This window comes from Aotus nancymaae, unplaced genomic scaffold (assembly GCF_030222135.1).
Source record: "Aotus nancymaae isolate 86718 unplaced genomic scaffold, 86718_ANA_hifiasm-v0.15.2.pri h1tg000003l, whole genome shotgun sequence".
Lineage (NCBI taxonomy): Eukaryota > Metazoa > Chordata > Mammalia > Primates > Aotidae > Aotus > Aotus nancymaae.
Genome location: NW_026988414.1, coordinates 45889673 through 45907858, shown reverse-complemented (window position 1 = coordinate 45907858; position 18186 = coordinate 45889673). Strand labels below are relative to the sequence as shown.

Below are 18186 nucleotides of genomic sequence, written 5' to 3'. Positions count from 1 at the left end.
TAATTTAAGCAATTCTTGTAAGTGTAAACTTTCTAAGGTTTATGAGAGTTGCATCTGTCCTGAAGTGGCCTGGTCTCCTGAAATCCTCAGGCCAGGGTTAGAAATCACAGGGCTGGGTTGCAATGTACTATAAGTGGCATGTAGTGTCAATCCTGTGAGACACTTGAGTGGTCCTTACAGCTATCATTAATTTTAGAGCCATGATATGTCTCTTGCAGTATACTACCACTATAAAATATTTATTGACTATGATTAATTTAGGTCATGTGTTGGCATAGGGAGAGCAGTTTTGATAAAGTCAGTTTAGTAGATCAATTTATACAGGGAGTAGTTTGAGAGAAAATATAGACTTCAAGTACAGGTAATTTACTGAGGAATTTTCCTTGGGAAATAGTGAAGAGAGAAAATAGGACCTAGGTTGAAAAGATGTATGTAGAAAAGAAAGCATTGTTTTTTTATAGAATAAACTTGAAGAGATGGTAAATGGTAATACTTACATACATACATGTACAGAATTTTACTTAACAATTCAATTGAAAATAAGTGAGAGGAGAAGGTCAAATGATAATATAAAATTTCTGAGCACTCGAGAGAATATGGTTGGAGGGAATTGAGAAAAAGATGTTACATAACAATATAGAATATAACATATACAATAATGAAAACATTGATACATATAATAATGCTGCTGAGATGATATCATAAGGATTATTGCTATTGCTTAATGCTTATTATGTGCCAGTCACTATTCCAATCACCTTATGTATTAGAGGCAGATGTATGTAGGTTGTAGGGCTGCTGGCAAAAAGTTGAAAGCATTTATTTCTGATGACTTTATTATTCACTATACAGCAAAAAGCAAGGTTGTATACTAATAGTGATGGAGACAGTGGCCTTGATAGGGAAAGGTTGCTAGAGACCTAAGGATCATGGGAAAGTTTGAAATTATTATTATAAAAAATGAGAGAATCAGTTGAAAACAGAAATATAGTGAAATTGTCAGGTAATGTTTTGGATGTACTTGAAGCTAGTGATCATGAATTTATAGTGTAATCAATCTGCTTTGTGGTATCGTTTTCTCCAATATTGCTTGATTACTCAGATTTAATTAACTGTCAATCAGCCAACATTCACTGATGCCTATAGCACAATAGGGCAGTTTCAGATGCTGTGGGGTAAGTCTAGGCCTATCTCACAGTCCTAAACTTTGGCTTTACTTACCCAAGATAATTAAAACTCCATATCATGGCATTCTGGTTCTAAATTCAATGTAGCTGATGTTGGACAAATCCACTAACAAATAGTGATTATAAACTCTGGACAAATATTAACACATGTATAACTCCTTAAAGGCACTGGGAAGCAAAGAATATCAGGGAGAAAGTATAGGAAATTCAACCTTTCCAAGAAGTAAATTACATGGGGTGAGAGCTATAATAATTCAGTTTTTCTCTTGAAAGCACTCAACAAACCACATAACAAGGGGTCCTGTGTACTCAAACAGAATTTTACAGTCTTACTGACTTGAGAGGTCAAAGTACTGAATTCAGGCCACAAAAGAAACTAGCAATTGAGGGCACTAAATACTAGGAAGAATGATTTGAGAGTAGAGAGCAAATGTAACTCTACATAGAAATCCCTCAAATATTTGAAAGACCCTTGAATTATATGTGGAAAAAGACCCCAGCTCAATCTGGACATAAGCTTCAGTTGTCATCCATCACAGAAGAGTTTGTCTGGAACTTGAATATCACCAAGTTAGAGTGGCTTGGTTATTATCTTAGTGTTTCCACTGATGGAAACTATATACCACAGTCAAGAGAAAAAACAATCAACACAAACAAATATCAAGAGAATTTATATTCTACAACAAAAGAAAGAATAAAAAAGAACACAACTCAAATTCTAGTAGTTAAAAGCAAAATATCTGAAAAAGATAAATTTCTGGATTAAATTCATAAAAAATTGGAGACAGGAGAAGAGATGTTCAGTGAACTTGAAAACATGTAAATATAAATCATCTAATCTGAATATTGGGCAAAAAAAAAAAGACAAAGAGAACAGAACCTCAGTGACCAATACAGCAACATTAAACTAAATAATATATATGGAGTTCTAATTCCAGATATAAAGTGCAGATAATACAAAATATATTTTTTAAAAGAATGGATAAAAATGTATCAAATTGGGTGAAACACAAACTGCATACCAAGGAAATTCAGCAAACCCCAAGTAGGATAACAGTAAGGATAAACATCCCCCAGATGCATTAAGGTCAACAGGTAGGAAACCAAAAAAATTATTCAAAAGGTCTTGAAAACAGCCAGAGGAAAAAAGACACATAATAATATTACTTATAGCTAACTTCCCATAAGAAACTATAAAGAACAGAAGACAATGGAATCATTTCATAGATATAGGTTTCTACAAGCCTATAATTCTATATCCAACCTAATTATCTTTTAAATGAGGTGATGGAAAGAGTTTTCAGCTAAGCAAAAGGTTTGAGAATGTGCCGCCAGCAAAAGTACATTATAAAAAAACTGATAAAAATAATAAAATAATGTCAACTTACATTCATAGGTTGCTTAACAAGGATGATATGTTCTGAGAAATTCATTGTCAGGCAATTTTTGTCATCATGTGAACATCATCAAATGAACCTATGCAAGCTTAAATGGTACAGCCTACTATACACCTAGGCTATATGGTATAGACTATTTCCTCTATGCTAAAAACATGTATAATATGTTACTGTACTGAATACTGTAGGCAATTGTAACACAATGGTAAGTATTTGTGTACCTAAACATAGAAAAGCTGTAGTAACGACATGGTATAAAAGATTTAGAATGGTATGTCTGTATAGGCTACTTACCATGAACTCAGTTTTCAGGACTAGAAGTTTCTCTGGGTGAGTGAGGGTGAAGGTCCAAGATATTACTCTACACTACTATAGACCTTAAAAACTCTTGAAACTTAGGCTACATTACATTTATTGAAAAACTTTTCTTTCTTCAATGATAAATTAACCTTAGCTTACAGTAAGTTTCTTTTTGATGTTTTTGTAATAACATTTATCTTGAAACACATATCATACAGCTTTAAAAAATACTGTCTTTATGGACTCATTCTATAAGCTTTTTTCTATTTTTAATTTTTACTTCTTAAACTTTTTGTTAAAAAATAAGACACAAACACAAACATACACCTAGGCCTATTTAGGGTCTTCCACCTCTATATCTTTTTCCACTGGAAGATCTTCAAGGAAATAACATGCATGGAGCTGTTATCTCCTATGATAATGGTTTCTGGAATACTTCATTAGGGATGTGCCTGAGGCTGTCTTACAGTTAACACACACATTCTCTCTCTCTCTCTCTCTCTATATATATATATATATATATGTATGTATGTATATATACACATATATATGTTTAAATATACATAAAGCACACTCTATATATATAGAAAAGGCACACTCTAAAAGTGATTAAAAACTATAAAATAGTAAAATAGCCATTTAATATAATTATCAAGTTTTGTAGATAATTGTATGTGCTATCCTTTTTCATATGACTGGCAGTGAAGTAAGTTTGTTTATACCAGCCTCACCACAAATACATGAGTAATGCATTTTCCTTTGACATTATGACCAGTAAGAAAGCTCCTAGCAATAGAATTTTTTCAGCTCCATTCTTATCTTATGGGATCAGTTGTATATATGATCCATTGCTGACAGACACATCATTATGTGTGCATGACTATAATTTCTTCAGACCGAGGGAAGTAATATCAGGGAGAAACTCAGATCTGTAAGAAGTAATAAAGAACACTAAAAATGACAAATATGTAGATAAACATAAACAACAATCTTTTTGTTCTTTAAAAGAAAAACGATGACTCTGTAGAAAATATAACACTATAGGATTTATAACTATTGTAAATGTAAATTTTATGTAACAATAGCACAAAGAATATGGGTGGCAAATGGATTTAGAAATTTCTCAGTTGCAGAATGTTTCTACCTGCTATATGAAATGTTGCTATATGAATTCAAAACAAATAGGGATAAGTGAAGGATGTGTGATTTAATATAAAAAATCTAATAAAAACATTTTTATTGCTTGATGATATTGTGCAAAACAATTCAAAAAAATTAAATGTATAAGTAAGAAGCTACCAAAGTAAATAAAATAGAATACTAAAAACATTAGGAATTATCCAAATGAAGGCAAGAAAAGGAGAAACAAATAAAAACAACAGAAGGAACAAATAGAAAACAAAAACATAAATTGATAAAACATTCTAATTAAAAAGCAGAGAATTTCAGAGTGGATAAAAGCAGCAAGACCCAGCAGTATACAAAAAGACACTTTAAATATAAAAATAGCAATTGGCTACAAGTTGTAAAAAAAGTGTCATTCAATATAAAGCATAAGAAAATTGATGTGGCCATATTAATATTGTCCAAAATAGACCTCATAGAAGGGTGTCCTACCAGATATGTAGATAGATATTTCATAATTTAGAAAAATACCATTTTATTAGGAAGAATTAACAATCATAAATCTTTATCTACCTAATAGCAGCAGACTTACAACATGCATGAAGTAAAAGCTGACTGAAATAAAGAGAACAAAAACCAAATCTCCAATTATAGTTGTAAATTTCAAGACTTCTATTTCAATGACAAAATAACTAAATGAAATATCAATAAGGAGAAAGAAATTTTGACTACCTATTAAATTCTCTGACCTAATTGGCAATTATAAAGTAAAACTATAGGCTGAGCCATAAAACAGTCTCCATAGATTTCAAAATTCAAATCTTTAGAATATATATTCTGACCAAAATGAAATTAAATGAGAAATAAGATACATCGAAACTCCTAGATATTTGAAAATTAAACAATGTAATTTTAAATTGCAACCTGATTTAAATAGTAAATTACAAAATAATTGAAATATTAAAAATGAATGAAGATAAAAATAAAATGCACTGCAAATGTTTAGCTTTAAATTCTTACACTAGAGGCCAAACTTGGTGGCTCATATCTGTAATCCCAGCACTCTGGGAGGCCGAGGTGAGTGGATCATTTAGGGTTAGGAGTTCAAGACCAGCCTGGCCACCCTGGTGAAACCCCATCCGTACTAAAAATACAAAAATTAGCTGGACATGGTGGCAGGCACCTGTAATTCCAGCTACTTGAGAGACTGGGACAAGAGAATTGCTTGAACCTGGGAGGTGGAGGTTGCAGAGAGCTGAGATCGCGCCATTCGACTCTAGCCTGGGCAACAAGAGCAAAACTCCATCTCAAAAAAAAAAAAAAAAAAAAAAAAAATCTTACACTAGAAAGAATATTCAAAATCAATCATTAAAATGTCATCACTTCAAGAAGTTAAAAAAGAAGAGTAGACTAAATTGAATATAAGAAATAAGTAATAAAGAACAGAAATCAATGAAATAATAGAGAAAACCCAAGTAAAAGAGAAATCAACAAAACTGAAAGATATTTATTAACAAGATTAACAAAACTTATAAAAAGCAAAAAAGAGTGAGATCAAAACAAGAAAAGTGCAAATTATTAACATTGGGAAGTTAAAAAGTAAGTATCACTAGAAAGTTAATTGAATAGTAAGCAGGTAGTATAAACAAAGTTATACCAATAAATTTGATAAACTAGATTATGCGGACCAATGCCTCAAAGATACATAATATGCTGAAAATGAAATAAAATGAAATACAAAACGTAAATCACTCTGTATCTATAAAAGAAATTGAGTCTATAAAGACCTCCTTACAAAGACAATTTTAGGTCCAGAGGGTGTGACTGTAGAATTCTATAAAACATGCAAGAAAGAGAGAAATTCAGTATTACCAAGAGTTTGCAGAAAATAGAAGAAGGGAGAATACCTCAAAAATTATTTGGTGAGGCCAGCATAACCCTGATAACACAACCTGATGAGATATTAGAAGAAATGAAACTTACAGATAGATATTTATCATGAACGTAAGTGGCAAAATATTAGCAAATTGAATCTAGAAATATAAAGAACCTCTGTGATGATCAAGCAGGGTTTACCTAAGAAATCTGAGGTTGGTTTACCATCAAAAATAAATAATAGATGAGAAAAAAAGAGTACTGAATTCAAAGCCTGTTGATTAGAAAAAAATTAAAGTGGAAATACAGGAAATTTTCTCAAACCAATAAAGAAAACCTGTGGTTAACCTATCACTAACATCATAATCATCAAGTGGCAACCTGAATGATCACTCACTGAGATTGGTAACAAGTCAATATTTTACTGGAGGTTTTATCAAGTTACAGTAAGTCCAGAAAGAGAAATAAATGGCACAAAAATTAAGAAAAAAGAAGGAAACATTTCTCTTATCATAGACAGCATGGATGTCATTTTAGAAAATTCTAAGGAATTTATAAAAAAGCTACTAAAATAAATAAAATTAGTAAATAAGTAAACTAAATAAAATAAGTAAATTTTAGCAAGTTAGCTGTATACAAGGATAATACATCAAAATCAATTGTATTTCTTTAAATTGTCAACAAACATTTTTAAAGTTAAACAAAGTATGTTTTTACTTATGCTGAAAGTAATATTTAGAAATATGTCATTAAAAGACATGAGACTGGTAAAATGAAAATGACAAACATTACTGAAAGATTTAATAAAGGGAGAAATATAACATTTTCATTGATTAGAACTCTAGTATTTTTAAGAGATCAATGTTTTCAAAATTGACTTATAGAATTAACTACATTCAAATCAATACCCTAATAGCTATTGTAGTTAGCTAACAAATTTGGAATTTTCGAAGGAGAAATACTCAGAAAAACAATGCTCAGGTAACCCAAGAGGCAGCATGGTTTAATGAAAGGATCCTGGATTTTAGGTCTAGGTATATTTGACAATCAAGTTCTGTCTAGTTTTAGACAAATGACTCCTCCATATGTCCGAGTATCTTCATTTGAAAAATGAGGATGATACTTCCTACTTTAACGCTTACTAAAAAACATGATTAAATGTGGGTAATAAAATGTAGCACAAAAAGATACAATAAAGGGTCTATATTGTATGATTCTTTTATATGAAGTTCAAAACTAAACAACACTTACTCTGGAGACTGAGATCAGAATTCTTGTTACCTTTGGGAGTGATGGTCCTTGATTGGGAAGAGGCACTAGGAAAACTTTCAGACAGGCTGGAAATAGTCTGTATTTGGATCTGGATAGTGATTACTAGGATGTAAAAATTTATTGAGCTGCACATTTTAGGTTAATGTATTTTACTAAATGTAAGTTGAAACTCCATGAACCATGCTGCTTCCCCTGTTAAAAACAGAGTTTGTGAAATGACACATATAAAGCATACAATGCTTGGTGCATCAGTGGAACTCAGTGTTAGCTTCCTTTCTCTCTTTAAAGATAATGAACCAGGTACTACATTTAACAGGACTATTAATGACAAGAAGGCATCTAATAGCAATAAATGCCCTTAAAAATAAATCAGTATTTACATATTTTCAAATGAAATTAATGAAAAGAACAGAAGATATTGCTTTAAAAAAATGCTTAAGATAAACTAACATTTTCCAAATAATCGAGGCTCTCCATGTCAAAGAGGGAGTGGATTTCTTTTCAGTTTCTTGAGTGCTCAGAATTAGTGAAGGAAACAAATTATCATCATCTGCCTCTTAAAGAGTGATCTCCCCTCGCTGGAGGCATTCAAGTAGTAGCTAGAAGACAATATCAAAGACGTAATAAGAGGGTTCCAACTCAAGTTGTTTAACCCTATGTTTTCAAGATATTGAGTAATTAACATAGAAGGTCAGACAGGGTGACTCAAACACTTAATCCTAGCACTTTGGGAGGCTGAGGTGGTGGTAACTTGGGCCCAGGAGTTTGAGACCATCTCTGGCAAATGGTGAAATCTCTTTGCTACAAAAAGCAAAACAAAAACAAAGAATTAGTCAGTGTGGTGGTGCCTACCTGTAGTCCCAACTACTTGGGACTACCTGAGCCCAGGAGGTTGAGGCTGTCCTAAGTTGTGATCGCACCACTGCACTCCAGCCTGGATGACAGAATGAGACTCTGTCTCAAAAATGGGGGGAAAAGAAACCCCACAGAAATGAACATAGAAGTCTCAGAAAGATGCAGCATATTCAGTATCATCGAAGCATCCAAGGAAGCATATACTTGCACCCACTGTCTTCAAATAACATAACCCAGTTTTCTGAATACATAGAATTTTCAGGTTCATGAATATACAGTTGAAAATTTACAATTGAAGCTAGATACTTTTGTCCAGAGGAAGGGGAAGTTGAAAGAAAATAAATATGAAAGAAGCATCATTGCATTTAGTTCTGTCTGTCAGATTGCAAGGAAGCAGGGGCCTCATACTATCTTAAATGACAATGATTTATTTTAAGCACTCCTGGAAAGTGAGAAAGCACAAAAAAAAATTATTTTAAGGTAGAATAATTAGTGCTCATGGAGAATGATACATCATTCATAATCTTCCATAATATGGGTTCCATAAACTACTCAGAAATTGAATGAAAACTTTTTTCCATTTTGTTTTAATCTCCTTTTTAATTATTAAACCTTCCATGTCTTCTTCAATAAAGCTGTATAACTTATAATAAAACAAAAACACTAAACTTAGCTAAAGTGCACTGAAGCAGATGATAACCATTACGTGAGCCAGCTAGAAAGACTAAATGTGAAAAATCCATCAAGGCCACAGAACAATCCTTCCAATAACAGCAGTGAAGAGGAATAAACAGAATGTATGTTTGCTCTAAAAGCTGGGTATATGGTTTTGTGGCTCTGACCATACTGTCCTATAAAATAAATTAATACAGCTATATCTTTTCTGTGATAACCAATGTTTTCACTTAAAATATTGGTTGGATTACCAGAGTCTGCCCAAAATATTCCTTCCATGCAGCAAAATTCATCCACTGCCTAGGCGTCAATTTTCAATGCCCTATCTACCACAGTTTAAGACAGTAAATGTGTCTTCATGTCTTTGATAGAATCCAGAAAAAGATAAGAGTTTTATAAACTCTCCTATAGTTTATGAAGGAAGAGAGGGGACAACAAAAATCCATACTTCATTTAGACTCTAAGAAGAAACTTAGATTAGATTAAGAAGCACAAGTGAAGAGCCTCAACATTTTGTCCAATTTTGTGAATAACAGGAAGCAAATACTGGATTGCTTTCATTAATGGTCTATAAATTTCTTTCTATGAAGAACAAAAATTTTTATTCAGCAGGCATAATAAAGTACAAAATGCAAATATTATTTGGAAGAAAACACAAGGACTTAATTTTCTACTGACATTTAATGCATAAACATACAAAAGCCTATTTGGATGGATTGCAACAGAAGAGCTAAATTTTTCTACCTTGTACCCAGTTTGTCTTCATGCAGACATTGCTTTAAATCAATACTGTCTTTGTTCTGGAAAGCAGGGTTTATTAAAGATTTGGAGGAAAGAAAAAAAAGGGATGCAGAAGATCTCAAAGTGTTTAATGGAGTGTTTGGGTTGAATAAGAGGAAGAACAATATACAGAAGCTAGGATTTTCTCTGTTTCTCTATTTTATCCTTACTACTGGCCCCCATTTAATGAGTTTTAGGATCTATTTTAGAAGAAAGAAGCAATATTAACTCTTTTAATCTGGTAGGGTCTCACTTAGTAAATTAAGACCAAAACCACCAAATTGAATGTAATTTCATTACCTTAAGTCAAATGTGTCTACTAAAATCTATGAGTTAAAATATTATAAGCTACAGTTTGAGCATCATGATTATACGCTGAAAATGTCTAAGAAATTTTCCCAACACGAATACAGTTATTATGTGAAAAATACTTGTATACACACAGCATCAGACTTTTTATGATGACTCATTATAACTTCACACTGCCCTTGAGCCAACACTTTAAACATTTTTTCATTTCTGAAATATCTACTGCCACTTTCAGCCTTCCCACTTACCCTTCATGCCTGAAGAACATTTACTCTGCATCTTTTCTCTAGGTATTCCTAGGAGCCGTAATTGCTGCTCAATGTCATTTCAATTGCTCTAGCACAAGATTTAATGAGTATAAAATCATATATTGCTATTGTTTTATGAATTACTAGAATGGTAAGTTTTGGCATCCTTCAGGAATTCTCATGGTGTTCCATCTATGGAAAAAATGTGAATTAATTTTAAGACTTGATCATAGCTCAATATAAAAAAAAGTTACTTTAACTTTTTCATTGAATGACTTACAAGTTCAGTCATGTCAATTCACCATCTTGAATATGAATAATAAATGTGTACATGTATTAGTTTACTGAGAAAAAGATAATAATTCTCTAAATTACATTTAAAATACTGGGGATGTTATATTTCTATTTCAGAATGTTTAGAAAGTTTTTAAATCATTATATTTGAATAACTCTTAATTATATTATGAATATGTCCCTATCAGATATTTTGAGCTAAACTAATATTCTATTAAGTACATACAATGATATTTCATATGTGTTCTATTGTTAGGATGATAAAGGTAATTACTGTATTCATTGCATGATGAAAAATATAGGCAGTGCACAACCATTATGATCATTAAAGTCTTAATGCAATTCCACCTCTATCCCAAATCAACTGTAATCAAAATAGTCTAAATTCAGTGTACTATATTCATAGACTGAAAGAGATTACAACTCTCCTCTATGTCTCTTCCTAGTAGATAGTAGACACAAATTTATACAGTTATCATACTGTTACTGTTTCATGTCAAAACTTTCATAAATATTTCCTTTCACATATGTTATAGGCATGCATCTGGTATACATCTACATCACTGGAATGAAGCAATTGACGGTTTTCACCTGCCAAACTCTGTGATTATTTCTACCTGGAAAGTCTTTGCCCACTCTGTCAACATGGAAAACATCTACTTATTAATCAAGAATCAGCTCACCCAGTACATTTCCTGAGTATAGATACTGAAATAACAACTTAGGGCCAGAGTATACAAAGATGTAATATAGGGTATACAAAAATTGGTAAAACTCTAATTGTGCTCTCAAAATGATATCAGTCTGAGATTTTTTGTGAGCTTCAGCAAATTACCTATATTTTCTATGCCTCAATTTCCTCAACTTAAAATGAGAATAAAATAGTACCCATCTCAGAGGATTGTTTCTGGTGCCACTTAAGAATATGTGTAAATCGTTTTAAAAGAAAACTGAATACATAAGATCCCAAAAATGATAGATAGTAATAACATAATCATAAAATTAATGTATAAATATATTTAAGAGAAAATATTTATGTTCAAAAAGAAAAGAACAAAGGAATTGCAGTGAGGACTTAAAGATAAGAAAGGACTATGGTAATCAATAATCAGTAACTACAGTTTCTATCTCTAAACATCATAATCTGAGATACCCATAATTAGTATTAATTAATATTAAAAGACTAAATTTTCCTTTTGAATAAATTTCCCAAAGTGTCTTCTTTGGGTTTCTTACTAAGGTATGCTGGGGTAAGCAACTCAGCTGGAGTGAGCAACATTTGCTAATACTGTTTCTCTAACATGTAAAATAACTTGCTCATCATGGCAGGTAAGGAACTATGCCTATTTTAGCACTAACCTCTTTCCGCATCACAGCTAAGGATGTATTCCTATTTTGTTATACATGAATTTTTCTGCATATTAGTGACCAATTGTACTGTAGATTGTTGGAAATAACAAACAATTGGTCAAATCATCAAGCTGTATGTCTAGATGCAACCAAAATCAGACTTTTTTTTTTAGCCGCTTGGGTTGAGTGACTCAGAGTTCAAAGTTTATACCCATTTATTCTAAAAAGTTACTCTGTGAAGAAAAATCCATGCTATGTTTTACAAATCTACTGTATTTTTTAATCTACACATTCACTTTTAACATATTTTTAAATTCCTTTTCCTATACTTTCTATTATTATTCAGATAGCATTTGGGCAAGAAAACTTTAAAATAATCATAAAATCAATACTTTAGATCCAAACTCATGAATTCATCACCATAGACCAGTGAAATGCATGTCTCAGGACCTGCAAGTTTTCATTTCTGTCCCTGGTACTGAGCCACGCATCCATTAAAGTCTTTTTTTTTTTTTTTTCAGCCTTCACTAAATTAAGATATTTAAAATGGACTGATGTATGTGCTACAGGAGAAAAGTACTATGAAACCAAGGAGCCCAATCAAATGAGTTTACAAAATAAAGAAACATGGCAGCTATTAGATATTCTACATTCACCTGAGCCACAATGTTCACTAGTATATTTTATTTAATAACTGGATCATTTGCAAAGGTACATATGCTTCAGGAGTTAAATGTAGTACTAAATATGCTCTGTGTACTAGGGCTATGGATTTATACAGTCCTAGTATACAGAGTATACTTTTTTAATGAAAATGTCAGACAGACATCTATTTGAGATTAAACTGATACAGAATTGGGACAATAAACTTTACATCTGTATTAGATCTGTATCTCCCTTTTGCCATACTGAGAATCCTGGTTTTCTGGTTAGAGTTACAATAGCTTAAAATTTCTCATTATTTTTTAGAAATTTCCCCCGTTTCACATCTATTTCTCTCGAGTCACTCTGTCCTATTCTTGTTTTGTGCTATTTTCTTAATATCTTTTAGTTAATTTAACAAATGATAGGTACATTACGGATTTGTTTTGAGTGTACCTCTCTGCTTTCTGCAGTACTTTCATGGTAGAAATGCTATTTTTTTAAATAACTCCAGAACATTTTAATTCTAAAGAGCTTTAATAAATAAAAAGCACATAGTTTCCAAATGTTCATCAAAAAGAGAGTATCAGTCCCATCCATAAGGGGGAAAATCAAAGAAAAAAAAAAGGAGATGGTGAGAGATGAATGAAGGTTTATAAAGAGAAAACACTGCTTCCTCAGTGTCACTTAAGGATATGAACAGGCAGGAGGAAAGTAGCTGTCCATATTTGCCTTATATACGGCATTGGGTAATTAAATGCCAATTGCACTGTTTAAGAATGGCTTGCTAAAACACTGAAGAAATGAAAGACTTCATCCTTGTCATAGACTGCCACTTCAGTGGAACATTCGGTGCACATGACTGGGTGATAGATTTCTTCCACATCTGTCTCTGACTTCTCGGCAGCCTCTTCCTGGTTAGACTTCATCTTCTTGGGGCCCCGCCTTTTCTTCCTGTTCTCCGAGGCTTTATATCTTAGAACCTCCTCTTTGTTAACAGAACAATTCATCATGAACATCACTCTGTATTGAGTTTTGTACGATTTGTGCCTTTGGCAATCAAGGCACAGTGTGGTCATGCGGGCAGGACAATTCAAGACAGCGTCACTACTTGGAACAGGCTGTTGATGTGACCTCTGTCGTCCCAAACCATGGTAAGCCCTTCTCTGTGCATCAACCCAGGCCTGATCTCCGTTGTCTTTTTCAGGATCATATAGTAATTCACCATTTGTTGGAATCTTGTGTTGTTTCTTCCTTTTTTTCTTGGTCACCTGTACTGCTTTGTCTTCCTCCTCAGAATCAGAATCAAAATATATATCATCATAGTATCTTGTTGGAGCTGCTGCAACTTTTCCATTTCCTGAGGAAGATCCAGTTTCCAGAGAGGATAACTTGTCCTCCATTGTTTTCATGGTTGAATTTAATTCAGCTTCCATTTCCTTTTCAAATTCATCTTCACTAGATGATTCACTTTCTCCAGTAAGACATTCTCCGATGAGTTTTCGTTTTTGGTCAGGAGTTCCACGTAAAAGCACATCCACTTCGTCTTCAGAGCTGCTCGAAGCCGGCTCGTGGTGGCCTGCAGCGCCTACACGTCCACTGCGATCTGCAGCGTCTGTTTACTCTCGTAGAAATGCTATTTTACTCTTTTCTTTTTCCTTATGATGACTGCAAAGGAAATTTTACCTCAGTACTCTCCTATTGTTCAATGTATTTCCTGAACTTTTAAGTGGCGACTTGTTAAGGATACCTTTCCACCTTCACAAAGCTTCATTTTCTGTTGTTTTCACAGTGTTAAAAAAAAAACTTCCTTGCTTCCTAGTTTTCTAAAATGTCCCACCTTTGTAACCCTCCTTCACTGTTACTTGGTTGTTCTCTTTTTTCATCTGTTCTGTACCTATTCTACTTACTTTTGATACCATTTCAGCAACTACTCCTCAGTGTGATCCCACATCATGTAAGAGAGACCAGGCTGGTTAAGGTTTAGGAGTCATAGGGACTGGTTAGCCCCTTCAAATCTCATCAGTGTCCCATGTAACCACCTGTTTGGGATCAGACAAAATTCATCCCAAATTACTTCAAGATCTGATAAGATTTCCTAAGACTCTAGCCTCAGATTCACCAATGAGGATTTCCATGGAATACCTGTTGACCCTTTTAAAGACCTCCTGTTCTCAAGTTCTGCACAGACTCTAATATGACAAAAGTTATGCAGCTATTAGTGTTTTATTCCTTATGTCTTGTAATCTGTGATTCATAAGCATACTCTGTCACCTAACTGTGTTGCAAATGTTTTCACCCGTTTTTGGTCTTAATGTCTGATTGATCTGTTTTTAACATGAGGATTTGAAGTCGTTCAAAATCTGTGTTGCTACTATCACCATATCCCTAGGATGCTCCAAATCAATACATTTTTTGAATGAAAGGTGGTGATATTAAAAGTTATTCTGCAACAAAAAGAATAGATTGGGACTGCTCTAGTCAAACTATAATGTATGACCATTCTATACATAGTCCAAGGATAAAATTCACAAGCCTTAGCTTTGGGTGTAATATCCTTAAATATTTGGTCTTTACTTACTGCTTCATTACATCTCCTTCCATCACTGACTCAAATATATTCTATGCATTAGACATACTAACCCATATACAGTTTCATAAGTAAACAGTGTTTTATGGCTGTGGTGTTCTTAATTGCACCAAATTAACCAGAGTAATGGAAGAGATTTAGTATGATCCACTAACCCTGAAAGACCCTGGACAACTCATACATACCCCTTATGATACTGAGTCTTAAGCATTCATAATGCAAGCAAGTGGTAGGGGGCGTGTTGCAGTGTTACATTATCAGTTTCTTTTGAAGGGGCTTAAGACACCAAACCTCACTCTCGTAACTGAAATAGTATAGTATATATCCTCAGACCAAAAGCTGAATTCATGTGAGTTAATGGCTTAAGTAGTAGAAACAGCTTTTTTCTTATAGCACTAACCTTTTAAGTGGTGATTTTACAGAGCACTAACTCTATATTCAGGTGTTTAAAAGTGGAAGCTTATTTATTAGGAGACATATTTATTATTAGACATACTGTCTAATCTCCCAACTTAGATCCAAAATCAAAATACTCCTATTGTGTGGGAAACTCCAGTTGTCAGAGAATATAATATTAGTGACTTCTCTTTGACAAAGCTTTGACTATTGCTTAACCTCCATCTCTCATAGCTTGTCCAAGGGCTGAGTTTCGGAGCATGAAATTAAAAAGTAGGACATACATTTCTCAGGCCAAGCTTGTGATTATTGCTCAATTGGTTAAGTTTCTTTGTGTGTACCTCTGTCTATACAAACAGGCTTTTCTCATTATTGGTCCTTCTTACTCAATTATGGTACAGAAGCCATAACTTATTTAGAATTAGTTTATTTACCCTAAGAATAGTTTATTATCAAGATAGATATCGCAATCTTTATGAAGCAGAGTTTATAAGCACTGAAGCAAAACAAGGAAGCACTTATTTAAAATGAGAGTTTGTCTAAGTTCTTCATTTAAAGAAAACATTTCAAGCCTCAACATTTTAACTTTATTGAAGATTATTTCTCCTTTTCCCAAGATAATAGAAATATTATTTAAGAAATCCATCTATGCTGTCATATATACTTCCCTGTTTTCTGTAAATTCTATCCTGTCCTTAAGATTCTTTAAAGACTCTCCACCTAGTCCTTCAAATTTGTAATAAAACTTTCTTCCTCATCTACCAAGATTTCAATAATTTTTCACCTGTTGTATGCCCATAGTACTTCATTCATACATCTGTATGTACATTTAATTTTATTGTGGTAATTTGATCAGATTTTTTCTTTCCTGCTAGTCTCCCTTTTACTTCCTTGTGAACAGAGGCTGTACCTTATTTATCTTTATATCTCTGAAGATAACACAGTTGTCAGACATATGGTTAGCATTCAAAATATGCTTGTTGAATAAAATATTATTTAATTACTAAAAATGATAACTAAACTTTTTTGAGTACATGTACTAGTCTATGGACACTGCTAAGTTTAGGACAGATTTGCAAAGAATGTGGTATTTTTTAATTCACCTCAAACTGAGGAATCTGATGCCCAGCAAAGTTTAAAAAATTGCTTACATAATATGGTTGATATAATCTTATATATAACTGGCTATATAATCTTAACAAAGTTATTTAAGAAAAAATATTTTAAGTAAATGAAAAAAATATTTTATAGGGGTAGACATGCTTAGAAAAAGTAAGTAGACTTTGCATCTATCAGGGCTCATTCAAGAAAACCGAAACTTTACCAGGCATTTCCACAGAGAGAATTTATACTGAGAATTGGTTACACAAGTGTTGGAAAGCTGAAAGAGCCTAAAGGAAATACTGAGTAAATTCAGAGATAGTAATTGAAGACAGTAGCTATTATCTATACTGTTTGGGGAACTAAAGAGAAGAGGTGGAACTGCCAAAATTTAGAAGCTCGAAGAAGAAATCCTGTAGAGAGAACTATTCTCAGACTTCTGAGGTGGAGATACCACCTAGCTGCTCCTGCTACCTCTGAGGGGCATTTGGTGCTGGCACTGGGGGGGCATTTGGCGCTGGCACTGGGAATCCTGAAGAAGCAGGAATCTAACTGCTCATGCTGAAGCATTGCAGACAAGGGGGAAAAAAAAAATAAAAAGAAGAGTGTCTTTTCTGCCTTGCTACTGTCTTTCCATCTTCTAGTGTCTCTAATTGGCAGAACTCAAAAAACAGAAGCCACTGGGCAAGGAAGTCTAAGAAAGGTAGTTTTCAGAGTCCCAGCCTCAGCATCATAAAGCAGTCCAGAAGTATGGGTTTGAAATTCCGACAATAGGAAAATAACTGAAGTGCCTGATTTAGATGTAATTTGAATTTTTGATGAGTTTATGTGAGATGGAAAAATACAAAAGGTAAAAATGATTAATTTTTTCAAATATTTACTAAGCACCAGACAACATGTTAAGCTCCTAAAAATACTACTCATTCAACAAACATTTGTGGAACGTATACTATTTCCAGCCACTGCAAAAGACCCTTTAGGTGCAATGGTGCATAGAATGACATTATACTTTTTTCATAGATTTAGAAACTTGAAGGAAAATGGGCAAATAAATATGTGTTTATAATATGTGTACCTATATAACTTGAGTCATGTAACAAACTTAACAGAGAATCAGATAAGAAATTAAGAATAAAGAAGTGATTCAAATTTTCAAGGGCTGTAAGGACTAAGTAGCATGTGCTAGACAGGATCTGAACCTAGAAATCTAAGAGCTGGGGTCTATGTCTGTTCCCAAGGTACCAGTCTTCTTGGTGAGTGAGAGAAGTCTAGAATGCCAGCTTGACTGCTGAGTTCTGTAGGTTCATACAGGGAAAAGCCAAACATTAAATTATTTTACCTTATTCTTTAGCTTCCTCAAAAATTACAAATGAATATCTTACATGGATACCATGCCAAGGGAATATAAATTCTCATTAGTTTTATCAAAGTGTTTGTACTTTACATTTGTAAAGCCACATTACATATCTGTTTCTGCACTTTGGACTAACTAGATATCCTGTTGATCAATAAGTTTAGGGGGAAAAAACCCTTTATTTCATCCTCCAGTATGATTCCCTGAAAAAGCATGGTAATAAAATTTCAACTACAAAAAGAATTGCTAGAGGCTATAAAATTTCCTCTTTTGAGCTAGATACATGATGTTACGTGCTTTGGTTTTTGTTTTGTTTTGTTTTGCATTTAAAGATTCTATTAGTTATTTCTCATGACTGCCTAGTAGCTATGAGCTGTATGACCTGACTCGCTGGGAAAAAACAGAGAGCAGAATTCATTAGAGCTGAAAAGAATCT

At 33.2% G+C, this 18186-nt stretch overlaps 1 protein-coding gene across 1 annotated transcript; it reads right to left on the bottom strand.

Annotated features, from left to right (window-relative positions):
• Nucleotides 1–13082: 13082 nt before the first annotated feature.
• On the bottom strand, nucleotides 13083–14231 carry LOC105715620 (E2F-associated phosphoprotein-like). The gene is made up of 2 exons (XM_064375475.1): nucleotides 14150–14231; nucleotides 13083–13924 (listed from the first exon to the last, which is right to left on the bottom strand). The coding sequence occupies exons 1-2, from the start codon at nucleotides 14229–14231 to the stop codon at nucleotides 13083–13085; spliced, it is 924 nt and encodes a 307-aa protein (XP_064231545.1).
• Nucleotides 14232–18186: the final 3955 nt, after the last annotated feature.